At 34.3% G+C, this 24,158-nt stretch overlaps 2 protein-coding genes across 3 annotated transcripts; both read left to right on the top strand.

Moving 5' to 3' along the window:
* The first annotated feature begins 9,462 nt into the window (after positions 1 to 9,462).
* Positions 9,463 to 12,893, top strand: LOC145166712 (G2/mitotic-specific cyclin-2-like). Of its 2 annotated transcripts, none has more exons than XM_079085738.1 (9): positions 9,463 to 9,733; positions 10,162 to 10,294; positions 10,397 to 10,453; positions 10,567 to 10,723; positions 10,799 to 10,924; positions 11,021 to 11,113; positions 11,215 to 11,436; positions 12,101 to 12,378; positions 12,478 to 12,893. In XM_079085738.1, exons 1-9 carry the CDS (start codon positions 9,691 to 9,693, stop codon positions 12,629 to 12,631), a joined length of 1,263 nt encoding a protein of 420 aa, XP_078941864.1. In that variant the 5' UTR covers positions 9,463 to 9,690; the 3' UTR covers positions 12,632 to 12,893. The 2 variants fall into 2 exon arrangements, with proteins under 2 accessions (XP_078941864.1, XP_078941865.1); XM_079085739.1 differs by having other exon boundaries at positions 9,464 to 9,733; positions 10,802 to 10,924.
* A 4,088-nt stretch (positions 12,894 to 16,981) lies between these two features.
* LOC145164169 (ubiquitin domain-containing protein DSK2b-like) lies at positions 16,982 to 21,584 on the top strand. Its single transcript, XM_079082896.1, has 7 exons — positions 16,982 to 17,204; positions 17,451 to 18,073; positions 18,160 to 18,243; positions 18,622 to 18,680; positions 18,902 to 18,933; positions 21,258 to 21,329; positions 21,439 to 21,584. Exons 1-7 carry the CDS (start codon positions 16,982 to 16,984, stop codon positions 21,582 to 21,584), a joined length of 1,239 nt encoding a protein of 412 aa, XP_078939022.1.
* Positions 21,585 to 24,158: the final 2,574 nt, after the last annotated feature.

Here is a 24,158-nt window from a genome sequence, read left to right as displayed (position 1 = left end):
AAGTTACACCATAGTATGTGTTTACATGTTTCAAATCAATTACACTATGATGACAAAATGAAATGTTTGACGGTTTAACGTCCCATCCTCAAAAGCTGTTGATTTCATGTTTCACTGATTTCCTGAGAATACAAGTAGTTTTGAAAGAGTGTCAACAATTAAGTTGGTGAGTTCATAAGAGTTTTATTTGAGAAAGAAGTCGTTTTCCCTTGTAAAAGCGATGGAGTATGATTCCATAAAATCCAATATTTTCTTTATTAAGTGTGAAATGAACGCTCCTATGTTATGCAATAATGTACCCTAGAAAGACTTGTAGATTCCTCCTATAATCACCTAATGTATATAAGTTATGTAAAATTTAAGTTAAATAAACCGTCGAATATAATGGGTTTGCCCTCAGTCCACAACCAAACAAGGAACAGGAAGTAAGGCGGGCCCACCAATTCTAACTCGTTTGCGACTAAATTCTTATATAACTCTGACATGTACACTTAGCAAATTATAGCTGAAGTCTAGCAATTCTAGATGAAACGTAGTTTTAATATCATGAAAGCCATTTAGTGTAAACCTGGTACTTTGTCATGTATACTTCAAGAAAAATCCCTTATTTACCTTATAAAAAGTTATGTAGCCTTAAATCCCAAGACCGAGAATATGTGTGTGTGTTTTGTACTTATAAAGTTTACAATAGTAATGCGTTTCCAAAGAAAATCCAATATTTTTCCTTATAAAAAGTTATGTAGTCTTAAAAGTCAAGACCGAAATGTACAAGTATATTACCATACTTAAATAATTTATGCAAGTTTAAATCAACATAAACTCGTTTAATTGGAAGTAAAAACCCGTAAATCTTATGTTTTGTTAATACCCCATGTGAGTTATTATAACCATACTATGACTGAGACGGCCTTGTAATACGACGTTCTTCAGGCGTCGCAAAGTTAAATGACACTTGTCACCCCAGACCTGCCGGTCTAGCTGTTGCATGCAGCTCAGGTGTGGGTTTGTCAGACCCAATATAGATCTATACACAACTATCACGCTCTCCCTACAAGAGACTCTGGTTACAATTTACAGGACTTTTGATTTCGTTACTTTGGAAGTAACATGAAGCGAATGTCTCACAAATTTATTCATTAACAGATTTACGTGAACTGAACTGAAAACCCGTTTTTGTATAAACCCGGTACTTTGTATTCGCACCTCGTTTATATGAACTGAAAACCTTTGGTAAATGAGTTTGAAATGTAAATGAAACATAAACTATACCTATTATAGTTTAACATAATTGTTTATAATGTATATGAAACATAAACTATACTTACTATAGTTTATCATAAGTGTTTGTAATGTATACGAAACATAAACTATATCTATTATAGTTTATCCAAAACGTTTGTAATGTAAAAGAACCCTTTTCTATGTAAGTCGAATGTATAGCAAAAATATAACTATGTTTATCATGCCTTGTCTTGTAATATTAGTAATGATGGAGGATTCTTACAAATCAGTAAGTATTTTCTGTTATATAATTATACCACAACAAGAAACACATGAAAAATATGAAATTCTCAAAGATTAACACTTTGCTCAACATGTTACAAAGTGTGATGAAAGTTATAAGCTGTTAACTTGTTTCTAACATTTCTACACTGTTTTGGAAAAATCACAGAGAAATCATACGAAGTCAAAAACTAAATCTGTAAACTCTGAGAGTTTAGAAAATGTGTCTAGTTTGTTCATAAATTTTATTATGATTTGTAGAAGTCTCTAACTGGTGTGAAAACGTTAATATTCACAGACTGGTCCGAATTCGTAGCTACAGTGATAGGCAGTTTTGTAAAAATCGCCATAAATTGTAGAAACATCGTATGGAGATGTGCAAGTAGTCATTTTAAAGGTATGAACCTGAAATATTTGAACCTAAAACATTTTTGAAAACTAAAATGTTTAAGTTGCCCAAAACAGTCCGTCAATGGAGTTAAACTTTTCTGATGAAAGCTGATGGATGAGTTTAGTTGTGTTTTTGGTATTTTAACTTGTATTTCCCCCCCCCCCCCTTAAAACTTAAGAAAAACATGAAAATATAGGGGTATGAACTCACCTTGAGTGATTTCAGTAGATGGATGATGAAGAAAAGAAGTGTTCAACTCAAGAACACTTAGAAGATGCTTGAAGATTCGAAGATCTAACAACAAATATGATGATATTTGTGTAAGGAACTCTTGATTTGAGTGAAGAAGTGTAAGATAATCGAGTGTAGGACGAAGATACTTACCAAAAGTGAAGAAAGAAGTCAATAACTGCCCTTGAATCTCGAGTTTTAGAGAGAGGAGGTGAGAGAGAGAAATTGGTTTACTTTTTGGTGAGAAGTGAAGTCTTAGTGGAGAAGGAAAAATTTCCTAGTCTTTGATTAATGATAGAAGGTGGGAAACTTGTTGAAGAAGAGTGGAAAGTACAATGAATAGGTGAGGGCTGATGTGAATAGTGACTGAGTATGGTCTTGGAGTGGGTGTAGAGGGTTGCTTGTGTCATGACTCAAAGGTAAAGTCAACACTCCACCTCTAAGCCATACCCACTAGATTTTATTCCTAAATAAAGATTTCCCTAAAAATGTGTTTAAATTATGAATATATAGGGTCTTATATGTCAAAATATAAGTTTGGGTGAAAATCCCACGTTAAAATAATCAAAAACGGGCTTAAAACGGAGTCGTGGTCGAAAACCGGGTGAAAAGGTGCTTCCTGCGAAGTTGCTCGGATTGAGCCGAAGTTCGGTCCCAGCAGCCAGAACTGACGGTGCTTGGTGAGAACCGAAGGCAAAACTGGTCGAGTAAGGAACCGAAAGCGAAATAGGGCGAAGGAGGAGGTTCGGTCCTAAGGGACCTTCGGTCCTCCGAAGTTTGGGTTCGGTTCTTCATTGGGTTCGGTTTGACAGAGCGGTTTCGGTCCAGGAGGCTTCAATCCTTAGAGGGTTCGCCTCTAAGAGGGTTCGGCCCTAATCGGCTGTTTTTCAAATAAACTTCCCGTTTCGAGCGGTTTTTCACCGAGTTAAGTGTCGGGATGACCCGAATGATTATAAAAAGTTAAAAGAGATTTTGATAGAGATTTGGGAGAGATTTGAGATAGAGAAAGATAGAGCGAGAGAGATTGAGAGAGACTTTGTTTGTGACCTTTGCGAGTGTTTAACTTCGAAATGCAAGGTTTTGTAAACCCCGTTTTGCCTTGTTATGAGTGTTATACGCCCTCGAAGGGTATGTATTAATGTTTTATCGAGTAGTTCCATCACTTACCCTGATTAGGGTTTAGATTTTCTGAACACGTGAAGACTCAAAGTGATACTTTGAATTAATATAGTGTGTTGTACGATAGTAAGCACGATATAAACCCGAATATACAAGGGTTAATTGAGTTGACCGGTTTGACTTGTTGACTTTATTTGACTTTGACTTGACCGGAAATTGACGGTTCTCACAAATGGTAAATGTTTTGATTATTAGGAGTCAGGTAGATCCTGTTGACAGAGCAGAGTTTCATTCAGATTGTATTCATACTGAGAGAGTGACACGTGGCGACTCTTGGATGGAGTCACGATGCTCATGCACGACGTGCACAGATATTTTTACGGTGTGCACCTTAAAATCATGCTATAACTAGAGGTGTTTACAGAACCCTTATACACACCTCATAAGCAGTCCTCTCTCACTCTCTAGTCGCATAGGTCCATCCCGAGGCAGTCTCCGAAGTTCTGAGTCTAGAATCTACCCTACATCAATGAATCACACTACTAGGGTGAGTTCACGACCCCTCTTTTACTGTTTTCAAATGTTTTATAGGGGGAATACATGTTATAAAACTATATCAATATTTTTACAAAATTATTATATTTGTATTATATCAGTAGTTTTTAAAATCATGAAATGTCAGATATTTGTATTATATCAGTAGTTTTTAAAATGCATGAAATGTTAGGATAATATTATGCCCGGTAGTTGTTGGTGATTTTGTATCATCAATGTGTATTTAAGTGTAATGGATTGATTTTTTGACCAAAATTCAATCTTGATTAATGTTAAACAAGTAAGGAAGGTGCAGAATGCACACTTGTTTAAGTTTATTCAAGATTCAAAGTAGACTGTCATTTAGGGGCGAAGCCCCTAAATGAACGGGGGTCCCAGAATGATACGAAATTCATAACACCCAGATTTCCTGTTCTTGCTCTCATTTCTGAGTCTTATCCGATTAAAGATTGGGAGTACCACCCAAATACTTTAATCTGAAAGTGCAAACACGATTCTCAGAATTTCCAAGCCTTTTATTACCCCAATTTCTAACGGTAGTTACCCTGCCTAAACTTTAAGAATAATATTGTGCCTAGTCGTTATAATGCTTAAAATTACACTGAAAGATTTATACCTAGTTGTTATGCTGGCAAATTCCCCAGAATGACATAGTACCTAGTCGTTATGTTGGTCAAATGTAAGGATAAATATTGTACTTAATTGTTACTCTGTCCTAATATCCTATTAATATCAAAATCATAATAATTATTATATGTGGTTATATATATATATATATATATATATATATATATATATATATATATATATATATATATATATATTGGATATAGATCCGGTAAGAAATTTTTTTTGGTAGAAAGGTAAGAAGTTTTTTTTCTACATAGTTTTTTGACGAACAAAATAAATGAATCACTAGATGATTCATTTGTAAGATGATTCACAAGAAAAAATTCCCAAAAAAAACATCTTTATGATTCATTTTTAAGTAAATTAAGAAAAAATTCACTTTTATGACAATTTTAGTGAATAACAACAAAATCATTGTATAAATGAATCATCGAGATGTTTTTTTGAGAATTTTTTCTTGTGAATCATCTAACAAATGAATCATCTAATGATTCATTTTGTTTGTTCGCGAAAAAAATATGTAGAAAAAAAACTTCTTACCTTCCTACCAAAAATTTCCTTCTTATTTGATCTTGACTCTATATATATATATATATATATATATATATATATATATATATATATATATATATATATATATATATATATATATATATACGTTTCAGAATCATTAGGGAAGAAAACTATATTAAAGAAAAACTTAAGGATAAGCAATGTACTTAATTGTACTCTGTCTTAATATCCTATCAAAGAATATCAATACAAAGATATATATATATATATATATATATATATATATATATATATATATATATATATATATATATATATATATATATATATATATATATATAAGGAAATCATACTAAAGGAAAAACAAAAAGGATAAATAATCATACTTTAAAGGTTAATCAAAAAAGTTGTTAAATGAGTCTTATTATTCATCCTTTAGCCAATTAAGTTCAGCTAACCTCGGGCCTATAATCGTTAATCTTAACTGAGTGTTAAAGTTATGTATAGATCTATATAGGGTTAACACCCCACCTGAGGTTGCTAGCTACAACCCCGACAGACATAACTTTATAGTTTTGCAACGTCCAATGAAGCGTCATGGCGGTGAAATATCAAGTCATATAGCTCGATTATAGGAACTCATTGTAACATTGTACGCCAAACTTAATTAATTAAAATACCAAGAGGGTAACGTCTTGAAAGTAGTCAAAGTATGAAAAGGATAAGAAAAAGGGATAAAAATATATTAAGGAAAAACTATAGGATAAGGACTATTTTATTTGTTTTCTTACTATTTAATTTATGATTAGGAAGTGTGCTTGGATATCAAACAATGTAACCCTTTATTAATAATGAATAAAAGAAGTATTTGCATTATATTTATGTGTATTGTTCAATATACCTGCCTCCAAGATCCAACATCCTAATATCGCACAACCAGACGTTTCCGCTGCCGGCCAGGAGTGTGACACACCTGTACACATATGTATATCCATGAACAATAATCATCACTAGGTGCACGTTGTAACCTAGCCAAACTATCTTCAAATTCAAACTCTCTTAAGCTTTGCATGTCCTCTATAACAAAATTTCAATTCTCTTTTGTTTTTCGATCTTTGCTCGCATATGCATTTGGGAACACAGTTTAAATGTCCATTTCAATAGAATTGGACTTGTTAGATATGATAGCCAATAGGTACATATATATTCTTTCAGCCTCGATAAAAACCATATCCATGATTCCCCATATTTTGTTTTTCTAAATCCAAATGTGAGTCGCAGGATTTGGTTATTACTATCCAAGGCTACTGCTAGGAACATAGTTCCTAGGTATTTACCTTTTCAGGTAGGAACTGTTAATAACAATAAGAGGAAACAAACATGTTTGAAATATTCAAGTCTACAAAATAATATATTAGTAATAAGCTCCAATACCTTTATGAGATGTAGAAAAAATGTGCAAAAGGGATCTTACGTCGCAACCAATAGCGGCAGAAAAGTATTCAAATATGTTATCATATATATATATATATATATATATATATATATATATATATATATATATATATGCTTAATGGTCTATGTTCTTCTCTAAATTGCAACAATATAGATAAAGTCAAAGTTTCTTCAGGGGACCCTCTCAACAGATCTAGATCATACAATTTTGCCCTCCATCCTTTCCTGTACGAAATATGAACACTAAAGAGGTCATTTATACTCCTTATAAGTTCAGGAGCGTAAATATGTGTGAATTTCATTTACATTAAAAACATATAGTATGGAAATCAATTTAATGCTTGTTACTAGTTTCAATTCACAAAACAATTACGGATTTACAAATCAAATAACTTGAATGATTTATCAGCTACGAATCTTTCACCCATTGCGCCTGGGTCAGCCCATGTCCACACCGCGGTCCCCCTGGAAATCTCAGTTCTTAATCAAGTTTTTAGTCCACTAAAACCAAGCCTCAAACTTTCAAGAAGACTTTAACACACAAAAATGCGTTATAAAAATTATAATTGTATGTTCATACACACTTCATGCATGTTCTACACCATTTTAGGTCAAAATGGCAAAAATATGACCTTTCTTTATTACATGGCCCCAAATCACACTTTAGTTCTAGATCTAAAAGCTAAATCACTCCAACGACACTCAAAGTAGAGAAAGTTGCAAATTTTATCTGGAGTTCTTCCATAAAATCCAACCAAAACCATAAAAGGACCCAAAATGTTATAAATTGCTATATCTATGAAATTTAAACTATCAGGCTAGGAACTTGAACAATTACAAAGGTCCAGAAGATGCACAAGATGCAGGATCTCTTCAAGAAATACTCTCAAACTCCAAAGGGGTGATGCTCTTCCTTCAAGATTACAACAATACACACAAAGAGGCTTAGAGCATGAAAGGGAGGCTAGGGTTTTGGGGGATACTTTCTGGAGAGATGGAGGTTGGGGTTAGGGAAAACTTAGTTCCATCATTCTTTAAATAGGGCTTATGATCCGAGGTCTAGGGTTTGAGGTCATAATGGCGTCTCGTCGTGGTCTAATTAAATGCCACGATGTGGTCACGAGGCATTACCACGCCGTGGTAAGCCAATTACCACACCGCAGACTAGGCAAAAACACCAGAACCCACCCTCTTTTAACTTAACATACAAAACATAAACTCATATCTGGATTAGCTGTTACAAATGATCTAACCCTAATTTGGGTGGCTAAACAAGAACTAAAATAATACCAAACATTTAATTAAGACAAATCAAAATTCACTAAATAGAATCGAAAGAAAACATTAAATGAAATGATTGAGTTGAAAACCATAGTCAAAACACAAAATTAGAAAGCTAGGTTTTTTGCCACATATGGCTAAACCACATAAGGAAGTCTAGAAATGCAAATTAATATGCAAATTTAACTTACAAATCCGACAATTAATACTTCCAAATGTTTAATGATCAAAACCTAGAAAAAGTCTTCAAAATCTTCTTTTTGCAGGGGTTCTCAGATGGAGCATATGCGTAAAAATGACCTAAATCCCATAATAAAGCAAAAAGGGAAAACTGCCAAAAAGTGGTTACAGGCAAGACATGACCCGTGTTGAATGAATGTAATTCAACATGATATGTGTTGAGGGTAAGTAGGTTGCCTTATACAAGTCTTCATCCAAAGTTCCATTGCTAAAAAGTTTCGATTTCCGTAGAACACGACTAGTGTCCATTTAGTACAACATGACACAGTCTGTGTCCGGTCTTCGAGTCAACTCCTTTCTTCGGTCAACATAACTCGTGTCTAGTTTCTGCATCTAATGCACCAACTTGATTTTTCTGATTTTTTCGCTTCTCGCCCAATTTATCTGAAACTTTCACCCGAGCTTCCTTTCACCTCCCAAAAGCGTGTTCCAACCTTTGGATCACCTAAAATCACCACACAAATGTGCAAATAAGGTTGTTCACCTGAAAACATATATTTTCTCAAAATATGCATGAAATGCAATGTCCTACACTAATTCTGACGCATATATGGGACTAAAGGCATGCAAAAAGGTACACAAAATGCACCTAACAAACACCACAAACAATATATATACTCCACATAACCCCTAAAACACAAAAATATTAGTGAACTATATAAGACATCCATCATATGATAATGTCATGTACAATAAATGATAATGTCTTGTTCTTGAAATTTCGAAATATATTTTTTTCTATCTACAATAGGTAGTCCGGAAACCAAAACCCGAACTTTTAATAGAAAATTTGATTTTGATATGAACTTTTTTGTAAAAAAATAAATGTACATTTAATGTGACATAACGTTAGTATGAAATAAATTTGATCTAATCTAAGACTGTCATTTGAATTCAAAATAAGCTTTATTGTCCTAAAAATATAAGTTTAATGTAACATGAAGTTAGTCCGAAACAAATTTGACCTACTATAAAGCGGTCGTTTTTTAAATATCTCAATAGTTGATCACAAAAGTATAAGTTTATATTTTTAATAGTTATTCTTGTGATTATCCCAAATTATCATGTATATATGTTAAATTTTTGGCTCTATTGCTAATGGTATTGATGGAATGTGGTGCATAGATGGTGATGGACATGAAGACAATGAATGAAAATTTTTTGATTCTTCCGAAAAATAAATAAATACTAAACTTTATGTAATACAGATTTATTAATATGAGTAAACTAAATATTACTTAACTTATTGTTAATTTTATTGATGAGTATTGTTGGGAGTTGGGACTATTCATCAAAGATTGATCCAGGGACCAATTTGGAAATTTATTTTTAAACAAAAAAATAGACAAAAATATTAAAAGATTTGAAATGAAAGGTGTCCACCACATGCACATTGAAGCCAAAACCTGACCGTTGCTGGCTTGCTACCCAAAAAGACCTAAAAAGTCATACGTATTCCTGATATATTTTTATCTATAATCCAACGGAAATATTTTACTAGCCGTTGGTTTCAAATATAATTACCCCCCCTTCAGACACACTTTCCCCATTATTCTCTTCCTCCTCATCCTCTCTCTCTTCATTTGTTCTTCATCTTCTTTCCAGTTAATGCACCCATCACTGTGTAGATTTCAATGGCGTCTTTAAATTAAATGCTCTTAATCTACATCCCAGGGTTCTTTGATTTGTGGGTTCTTGACAGATTTGCTTTATCGCAAGATCTTTTAAGTTAGGTTTTGGTTAATTTCTTCGGATTTTTATTCATTTAATCAATGGAGATTTCAGTCGATAACAAAAAACCCACAAATCTTCAAGGTAAATCTACAACACTGATGGAAATTAGATCAAGATTTTCTTTTAGCTTACACATTTGAAACTGAAAACCCTAAATTCAAATCTTGTTTATGAATCGGGTTGTTTTTCTTATTTTCTTTTCGATTTGTGTTTGTATTTCCGAATCTGAACAATAGACGTAGCCTATTGGTAAACTCAAAACACTGATTAACGTTAGATCAGGGTTTTTGAATTTGAAAACCCTAAATTCCAATCTAAGAATGATTCCGTTTACGAATTGGGGTTCTTTTTTCTATTTTGACGTGGGTTATGTTTGTATTTGAAAATCCAAAAGTCAGATCAAGATTTTCTTGCAGCTTACATGTTTGAATTTGAAAAACCCCAACTCTGAATTTGAGGTTCCTTTCTTTTTCTACTTTGACTTAGTATTTTTGTTTGTGTTTATGAAGTTAAAGGACAGAAGATGACTACTAGAAAGTTTGGTGTTGATGTTAGCAATAACAGAAGAGCTTTGGGTGTGATTAATCAGAAAGGAGGAGCTCAACTTTACCCCTGTGCTGTAAACAAGAGAACTTTACCACAGTATGTGTTCAATAATTTTTAAAAAAGCTTCATTATTTTATCATAGATTATCATTATATACATACATTTTTGCTGATTTCTACACTATTATTTGATCTTTAGAGCAAATGGAAACAATGAGAACAGTGTTCCAAATCAAGTTCATAGGCCGATTACAAGGTTAAGATCTGAATTCTGGAACCCATTAAATTTTGCACAATATTAAGAAATTTTAAATTTTGAATCTTGTAATCAACCATACAAAATGCTAATTTGCTTTATTTCTAATAAAGGAAACTTGCTGCTCAAATTGCCAACAAGAAACAGTGTTTCCCTGAGGATGTTTTGAACCCAAAACAATCAACTGAGAGTTTTAAGGTATGGGAAGACATGGAAGATCAACCTGTTCCCATGTCCTTGGAAACTACAGAACCTCAAAAAGATCATATGGTATGGATCCTTCTTTGTGTTTTCAAATACAGAATTCTCATTTTTTTTTATGAATAATTAATTTGAAACTCATAGCAGGAAGTTGAAATGGAGGACATATTTGAAGAACCAGTTGTTGATATCGATGTCTCAGACACCAAAAATCACCTTGCTGTTGTTGAATATGTTGAAGAACTTTATGCTCATTACAGAAAGATGGAGGTAACCATTTTTTAAAAAAAAAATTGGAACTTTATTAACTTTCGGTATAATCAAAGGGACCCACATGTTTATATAAATTGGATCTGTTTATGGCAGAGTTATGGCATGGTTTCACCTAACTATATGTTAACACAACAATCTGACATCAATGAAAGAATGAGAGCAATACTAATTGACTGGCTTGTTGAGGTAACTTTCAAAATTTGAAATTTCCATATATACCCTTTTAAAGATTTGTCATTCTTTTTTGAGACAATTACTAAACAAAGATGATTCCAAAATCAAATCAGGTGCACCACAAGTTTGATCTTCAACAAGAGACACTGTTCTTGACAGTTAATCTGATAGACAGATTTTTGGCTAAACAAAGTGTGGTTAGAAAGAAGTTGCAATTGGTTGGTTTGGTTGCCATGCTTTTAGCTTGTAAATATGAGGAAGTTTCTGTCCCTGTGGTTGATGATTTGGTTTTCATCTCAGACAAAGCATACTCCAGAACTGAAATTCTTGAAATGGTACTAAAATTCGATTGCTTTTTCATTGATTTTGATCTTGTTTTATGCATCTATCTAGTACTAAAAGTCAAAAGATCTTTCATGTAAGCATCTGGGATTCAAAATTGAAATTCTTGAATTGTTTGTGCTTAAATGCCAAAAAGGTATCATTCAAAAATCTTGCAATGCTGCTTAAAACTTAAAGATTTTTCAATGATTTTGATCTTGTAAGCATCTGGGTGATATCCAAAACTGAAATTCGTGAAATTGTGTTTAAAAGTTAAAGATTTTATATGGGATTTTGAAATGTGGTGCTTAAAAGTCAAAGATTTCACTCAAAATTAAAAATCTTGCAATGCTGCTTAAAACTTTAAGATTTTTCAATGATTTTGATCTTGTAAGCATCTGGGTGATACCCAAAATTGAAATTCTTGAAATTGTGCTTCAAAGTTAAAGATTTTATATGGGATTTTGAAATGTGGTGCTTAAAAGTCAAAAGATTTCACTCAAAGTTAAAAAACCATGTAACTTTGCTTAAAACTTGAAGATGTTTCAATGATTTTGATCGTATAAGCATCTGGGTGATACCCAAGTTTGAAATTCTTGAAATTGTGCTTAAAAGTTCAAGATTTTATGGGAATGATACTGATTATATATATAAACGTTTTTATGTGATTTTTTATAGGAAAAGTTAATGTTGAACACATTAGAGTTCAACATGTCAGTTCCAACACCATATGTGTTCTTGAAAAGATATCTGAAGGCTGCGCAATCGGAGATAAAACTGGAGCAAATGTCGTTTTACTTGATGGAACTTTGCCTTGTGGAATACGAAATGATCAAATTCACCCCCTCGTTTTTGGCTGCAGCTTCTGTTTACACTGCTCAATGCAGTCTTTATGGGCTAAAACAATGGTCAAAGACATGTGAATGGCATACAAACTACACCGAAAATCAACTTCTGTAAGCCCTTAATCTTTCTTCGCTGAATTTTGGTATTTCTAATCGATAAAATATATTGTCGTATTTTGTAATTGATGAAATATTTTGACTTTTTTGAAGGGAATGTTCAAGAATGATGGTGAAATGCCATGAAAAGGCAGGAACAGGGAGATTAACAGGCGTTTACAGGAAGTACAACACTTCAAAGTTTGGGTATGCAGCGAAGTGTGAGCCAGCAAACTTTATTGTTGTAGAAGAAGGGAGCCAACAATGAAGAATTATGAAAGTTTGGGGTTGGTTTTAACAACTGAGGAATTCTGAGGGTGGTTTAGAGAAAATAATTTAGCAACTTACCTTGTTGCCCTTGGGCTTTTGGGGTGGGGTGATGGGGATTAATTAGTTTTTTCATGGTGGTTCAAATTATGTGAACAACCAAATAGGCCTAATGTTAGTTCATGTTGAACATAATATTCTACCAATTGATCTTTGTGATTTAACATTTTTACAATAATATCATCATAACATACTTTTAAACACATCTCAAGTTTTTTTCTTACTAGTGCTCTTTGGCTGAAAATTATCTCTTTCTTTTTTACCAATTTTTGCTAAAAAAAATCCAAAACTCTCAATTTTTTAGAAAATTGTTATTGTTTTTTATTTTGTTTTAGGTACTATCTCAAAGACCACATTAAAAAATAAATTATCGAAATTGTCCATATGGTTTGTTAAAATTTTTACGTTTGGTCCCTATCTTTTCTTTTGCACTTGGATCGTCCCTACGTTTTGATTTTGTTACGGAAATATAAATATGCCTTTACATTTTGAGTTTTATTATTATTTTTTAAAGACAAAATTCAGAAAAATATATGTTTTTTGTTTATATACCGAAAAACCCATTTTCTTATCTTTCACATTAACCAAAATATCCGTTTTTTTTTAGAAATTACCGGTTGTTTTTGTGACATTACATTTAACATTTTGTTTTGTTTTTTTTTTTTGTTTTTAGATTAACATGGAATCAAAAATAAGTGACATCGCTTATTTTTTCCATGTCAACTTAAAAACAAACAAGATAAATGTCATGCTTCAACGACCATTACGCAAAAATAAATGACATCGCTTATTTTTTCCATGTCAACTTAAAAACAAACAAGATAAATGTCATGCTTCAAAACAACTAGTAACTTCTTTTAAAAAATAGATATTTTTGTAAATCTGAAAGATAATAACAAATATAAGGGTTTTTTTGAATGCTAGTATATATAAAATGAACCCCTTTCTCATTTGTGATAGGCCACCCACCTAAAACCCTACATTCCATCCTCTTCATGCCCTCTCTCATTTCAATCCTTCTGCCGCCATTGAAGAACAACACCACCACCTATGAACCTCTCCCACCGGAAGCTTCATCAAGAAACACTAAACCATCACCACCAAAACATTCTCCATCATTAGTCTCTTCTCTCGTCGGAAACATAACCAAAATGAAAACAAAATGACGGTGGCACTGGCATGGGAGAAGCTTCAACAGTTATTTATTTATTTATTTATTATTATTATTATTATTATTATTTTGTGGGTGGGGGCGGGGGGCACAACCCCTTCTGGCCCTTAATAAGCTTTGCCCATGGGCGCTAGGTACCTAATCGGAGCAACCATTGTTGTATTCCTCTTTGTATTTCTTTCTTTCGCGATGTCGAACCCGAACTCCTGACGAACTTCGTTTTCATATTTGGCGAACTAGGGTTTTCACAAAAACGAAAAACCTTCGGTATCGATGTTGGATCCGCCTAGAAATGTCGAAGCTAGTGAACAACCCTAGGTGGTAAATGGTTTATGGTCGAGAAGGGAAGCGTGGGAGGGAGAGGAGAAGGCCGGTAAGGTAGGTAAGTTGTGACCAAAGGTAGACATAGTATTGATGATCTAGTAATGGTGGTGGTGAGTAGAGACTTTTGGTATCCAAAGGTAGACATAGGTAAGTGGTGAGTATTGATGGTCTAGGGTTTATGAGAGAAGAGATGAAGACATCTAAGATATGGGTGGGAACGTATGGCTCTTTTTTTTTTATTAAAAATTGAAATTAAAATTAAAAAATTTGAAAAAAATAAAATAAAAAGGGCAATTTAGTCTTGTTATATTGACAAAATTGCAAAAATGGTCCCTGTGGTATGCATTTTTTTGGGTTTTAGTCCAAACCACGACTTTTTTGGATTGGTGGTCCTTTTGAGGTAGTTTCGTTGCGTTTTTGATCCATCGGAAAACTGAAATGACTGTAATGCCCTTCTGATATATTTTTTTATATTTTTTCTATTTAATTTAAAGGAAAAAAAATAATTGATTAATTTGGCCCACATCTCTCTCTCTCTCTCTCTCTCTCTTTCTCTCTCTCTCTTATTCACGGGTTAAACCCATGTCACCACCTCATCAGTCATCTTTGTGACCTCTCCCACTCATTCGTACTCCACCGACAAAGACAATGACACCGGCGAGCTGCCGGCTGAAACAACCCACCACCGTTTGCGACCTCCGCTGTCGTTCACCACCCTCCACAGCCTCCTTCTCGTCACCTGCAACTCGCCACTACCCTCCTCTCGATGACACTACAACAACGAATGTATACAGGAGAAGAAAACCGGGCAGCGTAGCTGCCACCCATCGCCAACGTAAGCCACCACCACCCATCTTTGTTGCTGCTTTCGGAACTACTCCTCTCCGACCATCTGTTGCCTTCCACCGCCTCTCTCCCCCTCTCATTTATTGCCGGCAAACGAAGAGAACAAAGGCAACAAGCTGTCGTTGCCACTGTTGTTGGAGATAGCCACCACCGCTGTGCTGCCACCATTTGCCACCCCCATCGTTGCTGTTGAGGAGTCAACCACCACCGTCGTTCTACGTTGCTGCTGCCGCCGACCATCTCCGTCGAACCACCACCTTACTCTATTGTTCCGTCACATACCACCAAGAAACACGCCACTCCACCCATTTCCTCCCTATCTTGCACCACTACAGCCCCTCCATCACCAGTGTCACCCCGCACTCTCTCCACTTGTAGTTCACAACCGGAGGAGAGGACGGAAGCGGCGGAGCTGCCGCCAATCGATGTTATCGCCGTGAGTGCAATCACCACCGGTTGCCACCGCTATATCGCCACCTCCCACTGCTGCTATGGAAGTGCCGACTACCGCCGCCCTCCTGCTGCTGTAAGAACAACCATCTCCACCTTCGTTTCATTTTTGGTCTCCTCCGTTCGTAACATTCGAGATCGATGAAGACCAACGAAGTGGGTCTCATATTTCCTTTTTATATTTAATAATAATAATAACTAGAAAAGATTCACCGGCGTTGCCGGGGTCGGAAGGTATTGCTTTGTAAAGTAAAGTAGCATGTTGGTTGTTTTTTGTCCGTTAATGTGAGGGTAATTTGGTCTTTTTAGGTAGTAGGGACTAAATTTGTCACCATGGGTAAACCATATGGACCATTTATCTAATTTTGGCGGTGGTGGTGGTAGTGGTGATGGCAGATGGTGGGTGGGTTTATGGTATTGGGTGGGTATTTTCTAATAAATAAAACATTATCTTAAAACCAAAAAGAGAATGTTAAATATGGTAAACCACATGGACCAATCGTGTAATTTTGTCTAACAATAATAATAATAATGATGAGGGACCATTTTTGCCAAAAGACTAAATACTAATAATATGTAATAAAAGACGAGGGTTATGAAAAATTCAAACCAAACTGAAAGGGTTGTTTGTGAACAAAAACATAAAGATGAAGGGTCAATGTTGTAAGTTGGAGGACCAAAATTGACAAAAAAATGTGTCACTTTACTGTTAAAATCTTTCATAACTTTAATATATATATATATATATATATATATATATATATATATATATATATATATATATATAATAACTTTATATTTAATAATAATAATAATAATTTTAAAAAGTGAAAGAAAAATGAAAACTAAATTCATTGAGGTTATAATAGTCATTTTAGTTTGGACAGGGACCAAAACTGCATGTAAACTACCTCAAAAGGACCACCAATCCAAAAAAAATTGTGATTTGAACTAAAACTCAAAAAAATACATACCACATAGACCATTTTCGCAATTATGTCTTTTATATTCGCAAAGGACAAAAAAACATAATAAAAACAAAATATAAGGATGGTGGAGTGCAAAAAGAAAATAAGGGCTGAAATTCTTGCAAATCAGTAATTTGTTCTAAAATAAATATGTAACATATTTTTAAAATCTACATGCAAAAATGTTGTTGAAAGAGAAGTGGCCAATGAAACTTCGATTTTTTTTTTTTGATGGTTGTATGCTTGGAGCCCATTTCACTTTAATGACGTGGAATTTTGTCCAAATTAGGAAGTCAAAATTTCTATAACGACTTTAACTGAAAAAAAAAAAAAAGTTAAAAGCCAAAATAATTTTTAAACGTATGAGTTTTGTTTGCATTTTAGCGCCAATAATTATTACTATTTTGTTGTTTTGTCAGTTAAGGCGAACCCAAAGAGAGATCCTCTCATACTCTTCCTCAAGTTTTAAGAGCGCTCGATATCAGTGTTTTTAGGTTTTCATAGCATCGGAATCAGCAACTCCGCCAATTCAATGGAAGGCGGAGGCGAGGCAAATGACGGTGGCGGAAGTGACGTTGTCACCATTTTCATACGCTTTTCTGCCGGCGAGAAGATCGTCGTTCAAGTGAGCCTGGATTCGTCTGTCGAATCGCTCAAATCTGTGATTGCAAAAAACTCTGATGTGCGTGTGGAAGAGCAGCGTTTGATCAATAAAGGCCGCCTTCTCAAAGACGATCGCACTCTTAGGAGCTATGGTATTCTACTTTCATCAAGTCCTTACTGGTTCTATATCTGCATGATGTTTACATGTTTACTCAATATGATTGAAGTCCTAATTGCAATCTGAAATGATTCGGATGCTATGATAGTAACTCTTATTAATTGACTGTTCAATTATTCGTTGGTTAATTAATGTTATAATTGCGACTGAATTTGTTTGAATGCTTCTGTTTCGTTGTAATTGGGACTACAGTTGCATATTTTCTGTTTGTGATTCATAGATTTGGAGGCAGAGCACACTGTTTACTTGATTCGTGCTCATATTCCTGTTGCATCAGAAGACGATACAACGAGTGGATCTGATACTTCATCACCTTCTACAACTGAATCGGAAACAATGAGTGGTTATCATTATTTATCACCTTCTACAATTGATTTTAGTGGAATTCCAGGGGTTGAACCAATACAGCTACCATGGGTTCAGAATCCCGACATGAGTCAAGAAATGATGGATCATCTAATCACTAATCCAGATGCTGTACGCAACATGGCAATCAATATTCCTGAATCGCGTGAAGCTATTGATAGGGATCCAGATCTTGCACGCATATTCAATGATCCTGTCATCTTCCGTAACATGGCTGAGTCTGCAGTCATCAGTGAAGTGATAGCCAGAGTTCGTGGTGGTGGTAGCGGCGGAGGCGGTGGTGGTGGTACTCCAAGTCACCCTGCTGGGACTGATAGCTCTGCACCACCTGTTGACTTAGGTGGACCTGAAATGCCAGGTCTAGAACGAATGTTAGGTTTTATCCCTGATCCCATTGCAACGAGTCAGCTTATGCAAAGTCCAGCTATTTCACAGTTCATTCAGCGTCTCCTTTCAAACCCACACAACACGAATCCGGTTTTTGCTTCTTCTTTTTTCATTATCTTCAGATTTATTTGTTTGTTAGGGTTTACTTTGCTAACATACCTGGTACAATTTCACAGATACTCAATCCCCAATACAGAGAGATAATGCAAAACCCTGTCCTCACTAGTCAAAGTCAACTGACTTCACCAGAGACCATGCAGGTAATTGTGTGTCTAATATCTATCTCCATGATGAACAAACATTAGTCCGAATAAGGAAACATCTCATGTATTAAAACACATAATCTTAAGATGATAATTGATTAATCTCTTATGAAATGGTTAAGCAAACCCCCTTTTAAATACAACATTTACACTCATTTGTTATGTAGATTCAGGGCATGCATTATCCCTTAAGTGTATGTTTTTAGTGTGTGTCTTTGGTCATACTCAAGAAATTGCAATTATGGAAGAGAAATCCTAAATTTACCCTTTTAAATAGCTTTGTCATTTAGGACAGATAAAGGAATGAATAAGAAGATAAGTACTTATGATATTTCATGTTGTATTATTTTTATTCTTTTCTTGATGATGCTTCAGGAAATGTTGGCATTGCATCAATCTCTTTCCTACCTACTTGGTGAGGAACCAATCACCAGGTAAATTATTAAGTCAAACTTTTGTTGCTCAAAAACATCTTGAAGCCAGATTGTCAACTGTATGCCCCTCATAAGCTGCCTTAAGAACTTCCACCAAGTTTTTAGTTGATTATGCTAATTCATAACTTTGGGCTTCAGATGTTACATAATTAAATGAATTCTTTTTACATGGAATTATCAAGAGTTTGTGATGAATATAAAATTTGGATTTTTGCACACAGATGGGATGCAGGTCAAACAAGTGGAGGCACAGGTACTTCTTTTTCCACTAATGTCATCACTAAACCAAGTATTGAGTGCTTCATTTTGATAAATGATAATGAAGCATTATTTTTTAGAGATTAGAGATTTATGTACACATAAATTTGATGATAATACTTGATCGAGGTCGTTGTCTCGGTCAATAATAAACCTCACACACACTAGATAGCTAGGGTAAGTAAGGGTCGAATCCACGAGGAGTTTGTGGTCAAACTTTGTGTTAAAATAGTCAACGAAAAACTACTACTAGCAATTGTTACGAAATTATTTGAACTAAAAGCTGATGAAAAAGCTAAAAACTTGGTAATGCAAGAACTACTAAAACAAACTACTATCAATGAGAAAAAAACAAGATACTTCCGGTTCAGTTGTTCAGATGGTTGGACTTACACATTTTTCTTCCCTTAAATTCCAATTTAATTACCTAGACATAATTAAGGTTGATTAACTTGCAACAAATAATTTTGAGAACACAATATGTTATTTCAACTAGTTGTCTTACTCCCTATGTCTAATTGGATTAGGAACAACTAGTGGTTTGGCGATAATGTGTCTTACGATTACCTATTACAATGTTGAGTATATAATACTACAAATTCGGAATAATGTATGTGGGTTCAACTGATCATCTTAGCTCCTAAACTACTTGAATTCAGAATGATTAGTGAATTAACAATACACTATCTTAGTTGCAATATCACACAATAAGAAAACCCAACTCCAATTACTGTAAGTAAAAATCATAACTTTAAGAATGAAACAATAACTGAAATTGACTAGAATAAAAGTAATAATCAAAACGTGTTCATCCTAACATCCTACAACGTTCCCGGAAGTAACCTAGGTGGTTTAGCCTTCCATATGATTAACAAAACACACAACTTCAATATAAACAATGGTATTAATGCTAAAGTTCACAAACCAACTTGAAATCATAAAATCAATGAAGTCTAATGATCAATCAACTATGGAACGATGAAACCTTGGGGATGAAATAATCAAATTTGGAGCTTGATTGAATTGATGTAGATCCGTCGGTTGAACGATCTTCAAACGTTGAATGATAATGAATTTGGTGATTTTTCGTCTTGGATTTGGAAATTAATTATCAAAAACGTGTTTGGAGAAGCTTTGAATGTGTTTGGAACCCTCCAAACTGTGGAAAATCGCAGGGAAGAAGTCCAAAGTCGATTAGGGTTAAATCTCCTTTAAATAGGTGCTGGAAAACTGATTTTCGGAGCTCTTTCCGCGTCGGCGTCCTAGTAGGCGTCTTAGACGTCATATAGGATGTCTGGGCGTCCTTCGTGGCGTTCTACATGTCTTCTGTTGTCCTTGATTTGCACTTGAAAATGGCCTAAACGGCTAGGCGTCCTAGGGGGCATCTTAGACGCGTTCTAGGACGTCTCTCATCTTTGTTGCCCCTTTTTGGTGATTAAAACGGTAGAATCAGTAAAAATGCAAAACATGAAAGTTGTAGGAAGTTTTGTCTAGTTTCCAGAACTTCTTCATTCATGTCAATCGGAGCTCTAGATCTTGAGATATGATCAAAACATTGAAGGGTGGTTAAATTTCTCAGCACCATTTTTCTTCATTCCTTTACCAATTCGTCTCCCATGCTTGTTAGCTTCCTTTTGCTCGTTTTTCTTGCGGGTTCCGCCTACTTTAGCACTAAGTAGTTGCCTGCACATAATGTTCAACATTTCATCAAAGTAGTGTCATTCTTGGACAATTATGCATCAATTCAACATATTTATGACAATTTAGTACATTCATAAAATAGACTTATCAATACTTTTTGAGATTTACCATTTTAGCCATGAAATGCTAACACGAGTTTTTTTTTGGCATAATTGCTCCCTTGTGACCTCCTATAGCAGATTGAACAGGTTGCCCTGCCTATGTGGCATCCACATAAGCAAAATCTGATCAAACTACATCCACATGGATGCCACATAGGTAGGGTAAATGGCTTAATCAAAGCCAAAATCATGTACTTTTGGTCTAATTTAGCATTTTTGAATTTTTATGGCTAAAAGGGTAAATATCAAATAGTCCGATGGTCAGTTTTATAAAGTTTACAGTATTTATACATAACCTTTTCGCAACATTATTTTCATATAGAAGTGTTCAAAACACAACCAAAATACACATGAGAACTAAGAACTCAATCTTAGCCCTTGGATGAAAACAAGCAATGGCCGAGATAAAAATCTTTTTAGCAACATTAATTTTGACCCGTGACCATGCTGATGTGGCATCCACATGGGACTGAGTTTCATTAGCATCAACATATTTGTGAATTGAAAGTTGAAACAGGAACTCAATCTCAGCCTTTTAGTGGAGAGGGAACATTAGGCTCAACACCACCCAACAACAACTTGAATAATGGTAACCACTTTTTTCACCATATTATATTTATATTATATCAAGTATAAATAACCTCTGACGTGGCACTTGTAAATGTTGCTGACTCAGCCTGGGTGGGTTTTTTTTTCAGTGGGCCCAGAAGAAGTGTTGTACGCTAGTCAACTTGCTCAACTAGAGGCAATGGGTTTTCATGATACCCGTCAGAATCTTGAAGCTCTGACAGCCACTAAAGGTAACATTCTTGCTGCTGTTGACCGCCTACGTGGCAGTCAATAGAAGCTTCCGAGCCATTAGCCATGTATGTACTAGAAACATGTGTTGTGTGGACTTGTTCTTGGCTTGTTGAAGCTTTTTGCCTCATTACATGGTTTTTGAATTTATACCATTTGGGGTGTTTTGGATGTGTTAGAAAGCTTGGTTATTGCAATTTGGTTTCACAATATTAAGATTGATTGTGGTTTTGAGTTCTTGATTTCGGTTTATGACATATATATGTCCCTTGTGCACCACAAGTAGTCATTACCAAAGATCCTTAAACTCACTAATTTTGTACAACTATTTACTTAGCATCTAAGTGGGAGTAAATTTAACATAATAGTTGACATAGTGGTCTCTTGCTAACGTATATGATATTTATATGAAGTTAAAGACATTGAGGAAATATGAAGGGTGTGTTTGGGTTTGCTTTTTTTAAAACAATTTATACTTTTTTTAAAAATGTCTATTAGTTATACAATACCAAAATTGTGTTTAAGAAAAATGTTTGGATTAGCTTACATGATACCAAAACGTAATAAGCTGATAAGTTGGTTTTTAATGTTTGACAAATTCTACTTATACATGTAAAATGGCCAAAAAAATAAAAGGTAAAATGATAAATCAATATGTATATCATTGGTCATAAAAAACAGTCAGATGGTTTTTTAGGGTTAAAACAATGATAAAAAGAAAAATTAGTTTTCACGTATAACGAACACTTCCAAATAAGTTAAAAAGAAACAACTTATCAAAACCTGTTAATTTAAGTCAACCAATACTTTTCATATGTATTATATCAAAAGTGGTTCTTAATGGTATCAAATTGCAATAAGCTAATACACACCTTAAATAAGCAATCCAAACAACCCTAAAATGGAAGATGTGAATATTGATTTCACGTATAAATTGTTGGATTAGGTGTCTAAGCCCATAACTATAATTGGTATGTACTTGAATTGATAGCAGCACAGTCCTTTTGGGTTGCCCTCAACCTAGCAACTGGACAAGGAAATTATGAAAGGAGAGATATTAATTTATAAGATTAATAAATTAATATATATATAAATGATTTATTAATATGTTATTGGATTAATATATTAATTAGAAATCATTATGTTTAATTAATTGTTAGCCAGAAATTAATCAGAATTGATTTTGGGGTTAAAAGAATTAATTATAAGGTGCAGGGACTAGTTTGCAATTATCTAATAGTTGAGTGGAAGGCTCTAGAACCCCCTTGGAAGAGGGTGGACGAAATCTTTAGGGGAAACCCTAATAATTTCGTCCATAGGGGCTTGGATAAGGCCCTTGGGTTTGCTTAGGCCCTAAGCAAAGGATAACTAGGGTTTCCCTTAAACCCTAGATCCCTCAGCTATATAAGGAGCCTCCTGGTTCATGTTTTTGGTGACTCTTTCTTTTGAAGAAACCCTAAGGCCGAGATTTTGCATACTCCCTCTCCCCTCTCTCTTCTTCTACTTTCCTTCTTGCTAGTTTGGGTGTGATTCCATTAGAGGCATTACACTTGTGGTGCTAAAGCTTCCAAGAAGATCAAGATCAAGATCAAGGGATTATCAATTGTTTGCTATAACAATTGAAAGGTATGTAAACCCTAAACCCTAGTTTACTAATTTCGAAATTAGCCTCTCTCCTCTAGGGTTCTTGTTTTGCAATTCAAAGTTGTATGTTCAATAGTTAAAACATAGATCCAAAGTAGGTTGCATGTGAACTTAGGAACTGTTTTCTAGTTTATTTGTTGTACCTAAAACCCATCAGTGGTATCAAAGCAATTGTTGTTTTAAATTGAATTGCTACAATTGTTGAATTGCAAATTAGGGTTTATAGCTATTAAACCCTAAAGGCCAAATTTTCGATTTCTAGGGTTTTGGATCAAAGGGTTTTTTCGAAAACCCTAGCCTCCAAAGAACCCTAATCGAAATTAGGGTTAGGGTTTTGAAAACCCTAGCCTCCTCCCTTGTAAATTTCGAAATATGCTAGAGGATAACTAGGGTTTCTTGTTTTTTGGATAATTGTTACTTAATTAGATTAATTGGATAATTATCCTTACCCTATTTTTCGAAATTAGAGGGATAAGGATTAGGATTAAATTAATTGATTAATTTAATTAGATAATCCTTACAAGATTTAATAATTTGATTAATAGTTAATTAATAGATAAATATTAAATCTAGTGAATTGGTTTATTTAAATTTGAATTTAACAGCTTAAATTTCGAAATTTATATAAACCCTTGAAGTTTTAAAAAGTTTTAAAACACACCTTATATATATATTATAATTAAAGGTTTAATATTATATGTATAAGAATATGGTCAGTCAAATCGCTAGTATGCCTCATTCACGAAGCTAATCTATAAGGGGGGTATAAGGAAACTGCCTATAAAATGGTAGTTGAATGGGTGTCCACTCTCACCCACCGCTTCCTTGATTAGTGGAGGGTCGTTAGCAGAACGGATTTGATAGGACAACTACTTCTCATTAAAAGTATAATGATATTAAAGAAAGTACTAGAACATTATTTTCAAAATCCCAACTCTAGTTACTTTAGGAAAAATGTGAAAAGTATGCTAATCCA

Source organism: Lactuca virosa, chromosome 3 (assembly GCF_052849685.1).
Source record: "Lactuca virosa cultivar CGN04683 chromosome 3, Lactuca_virosa_CGN04683_v6, whole genome shotgun sequence".
NCBI lineage: Eukaryota > Viridiplantae > Streptophyta > Magnoliopsida > Asterales > Asteraceae > Lactuca > Lactuca virosa.
The sequence above is the reverse complement of the archived record's forward strand: the minus strand, read 5'-3'. Positions and strand labels throughout refer to the sequence as shown.

Coding starts and splice junctions, on each gene's coding strand:
- LOC145164169 (XM_079082896.1), top strand. CDS start 16,982: ATGGAAGGCGGAGGCGAGGCAAATGACGGTGGCGGAAGTGACGTTGTC. Junction 18,074..18,159: donor ACCCACACAACACGAATCCG/GTTTTTGCTTCT, acceptor ACAATTTCACAG/ATACTCAATCCCCAATACAG. Junction 18,934..21,257: donor TCAAACAAGTGGAGGCACAG/GTACTTCTTTTT, acceptor AAGTTGAAACAG/GAACTCAATCTCAGCCTTTT.
- LOC145166712 (XM_079085738.1), top strand. CDS start 9,691: ATGGAGATTTCAGTCGATAACAAAAAACCCACAAATCTTCAAG. Junction 10,724..10,798: donor AACCTCAAAAAGATCATATG/GTATGGATCCTT, acceptor TGAAACTCATAG/CAGGAAGTTGAAATGGAGGA. Junction 10,925..11,020: donor CTCATTACAGAAAGATGGAG/GTAACCATTTTT, acceptor TGTTTATGGCAG/AGTTATGGCATGGTTTCACC.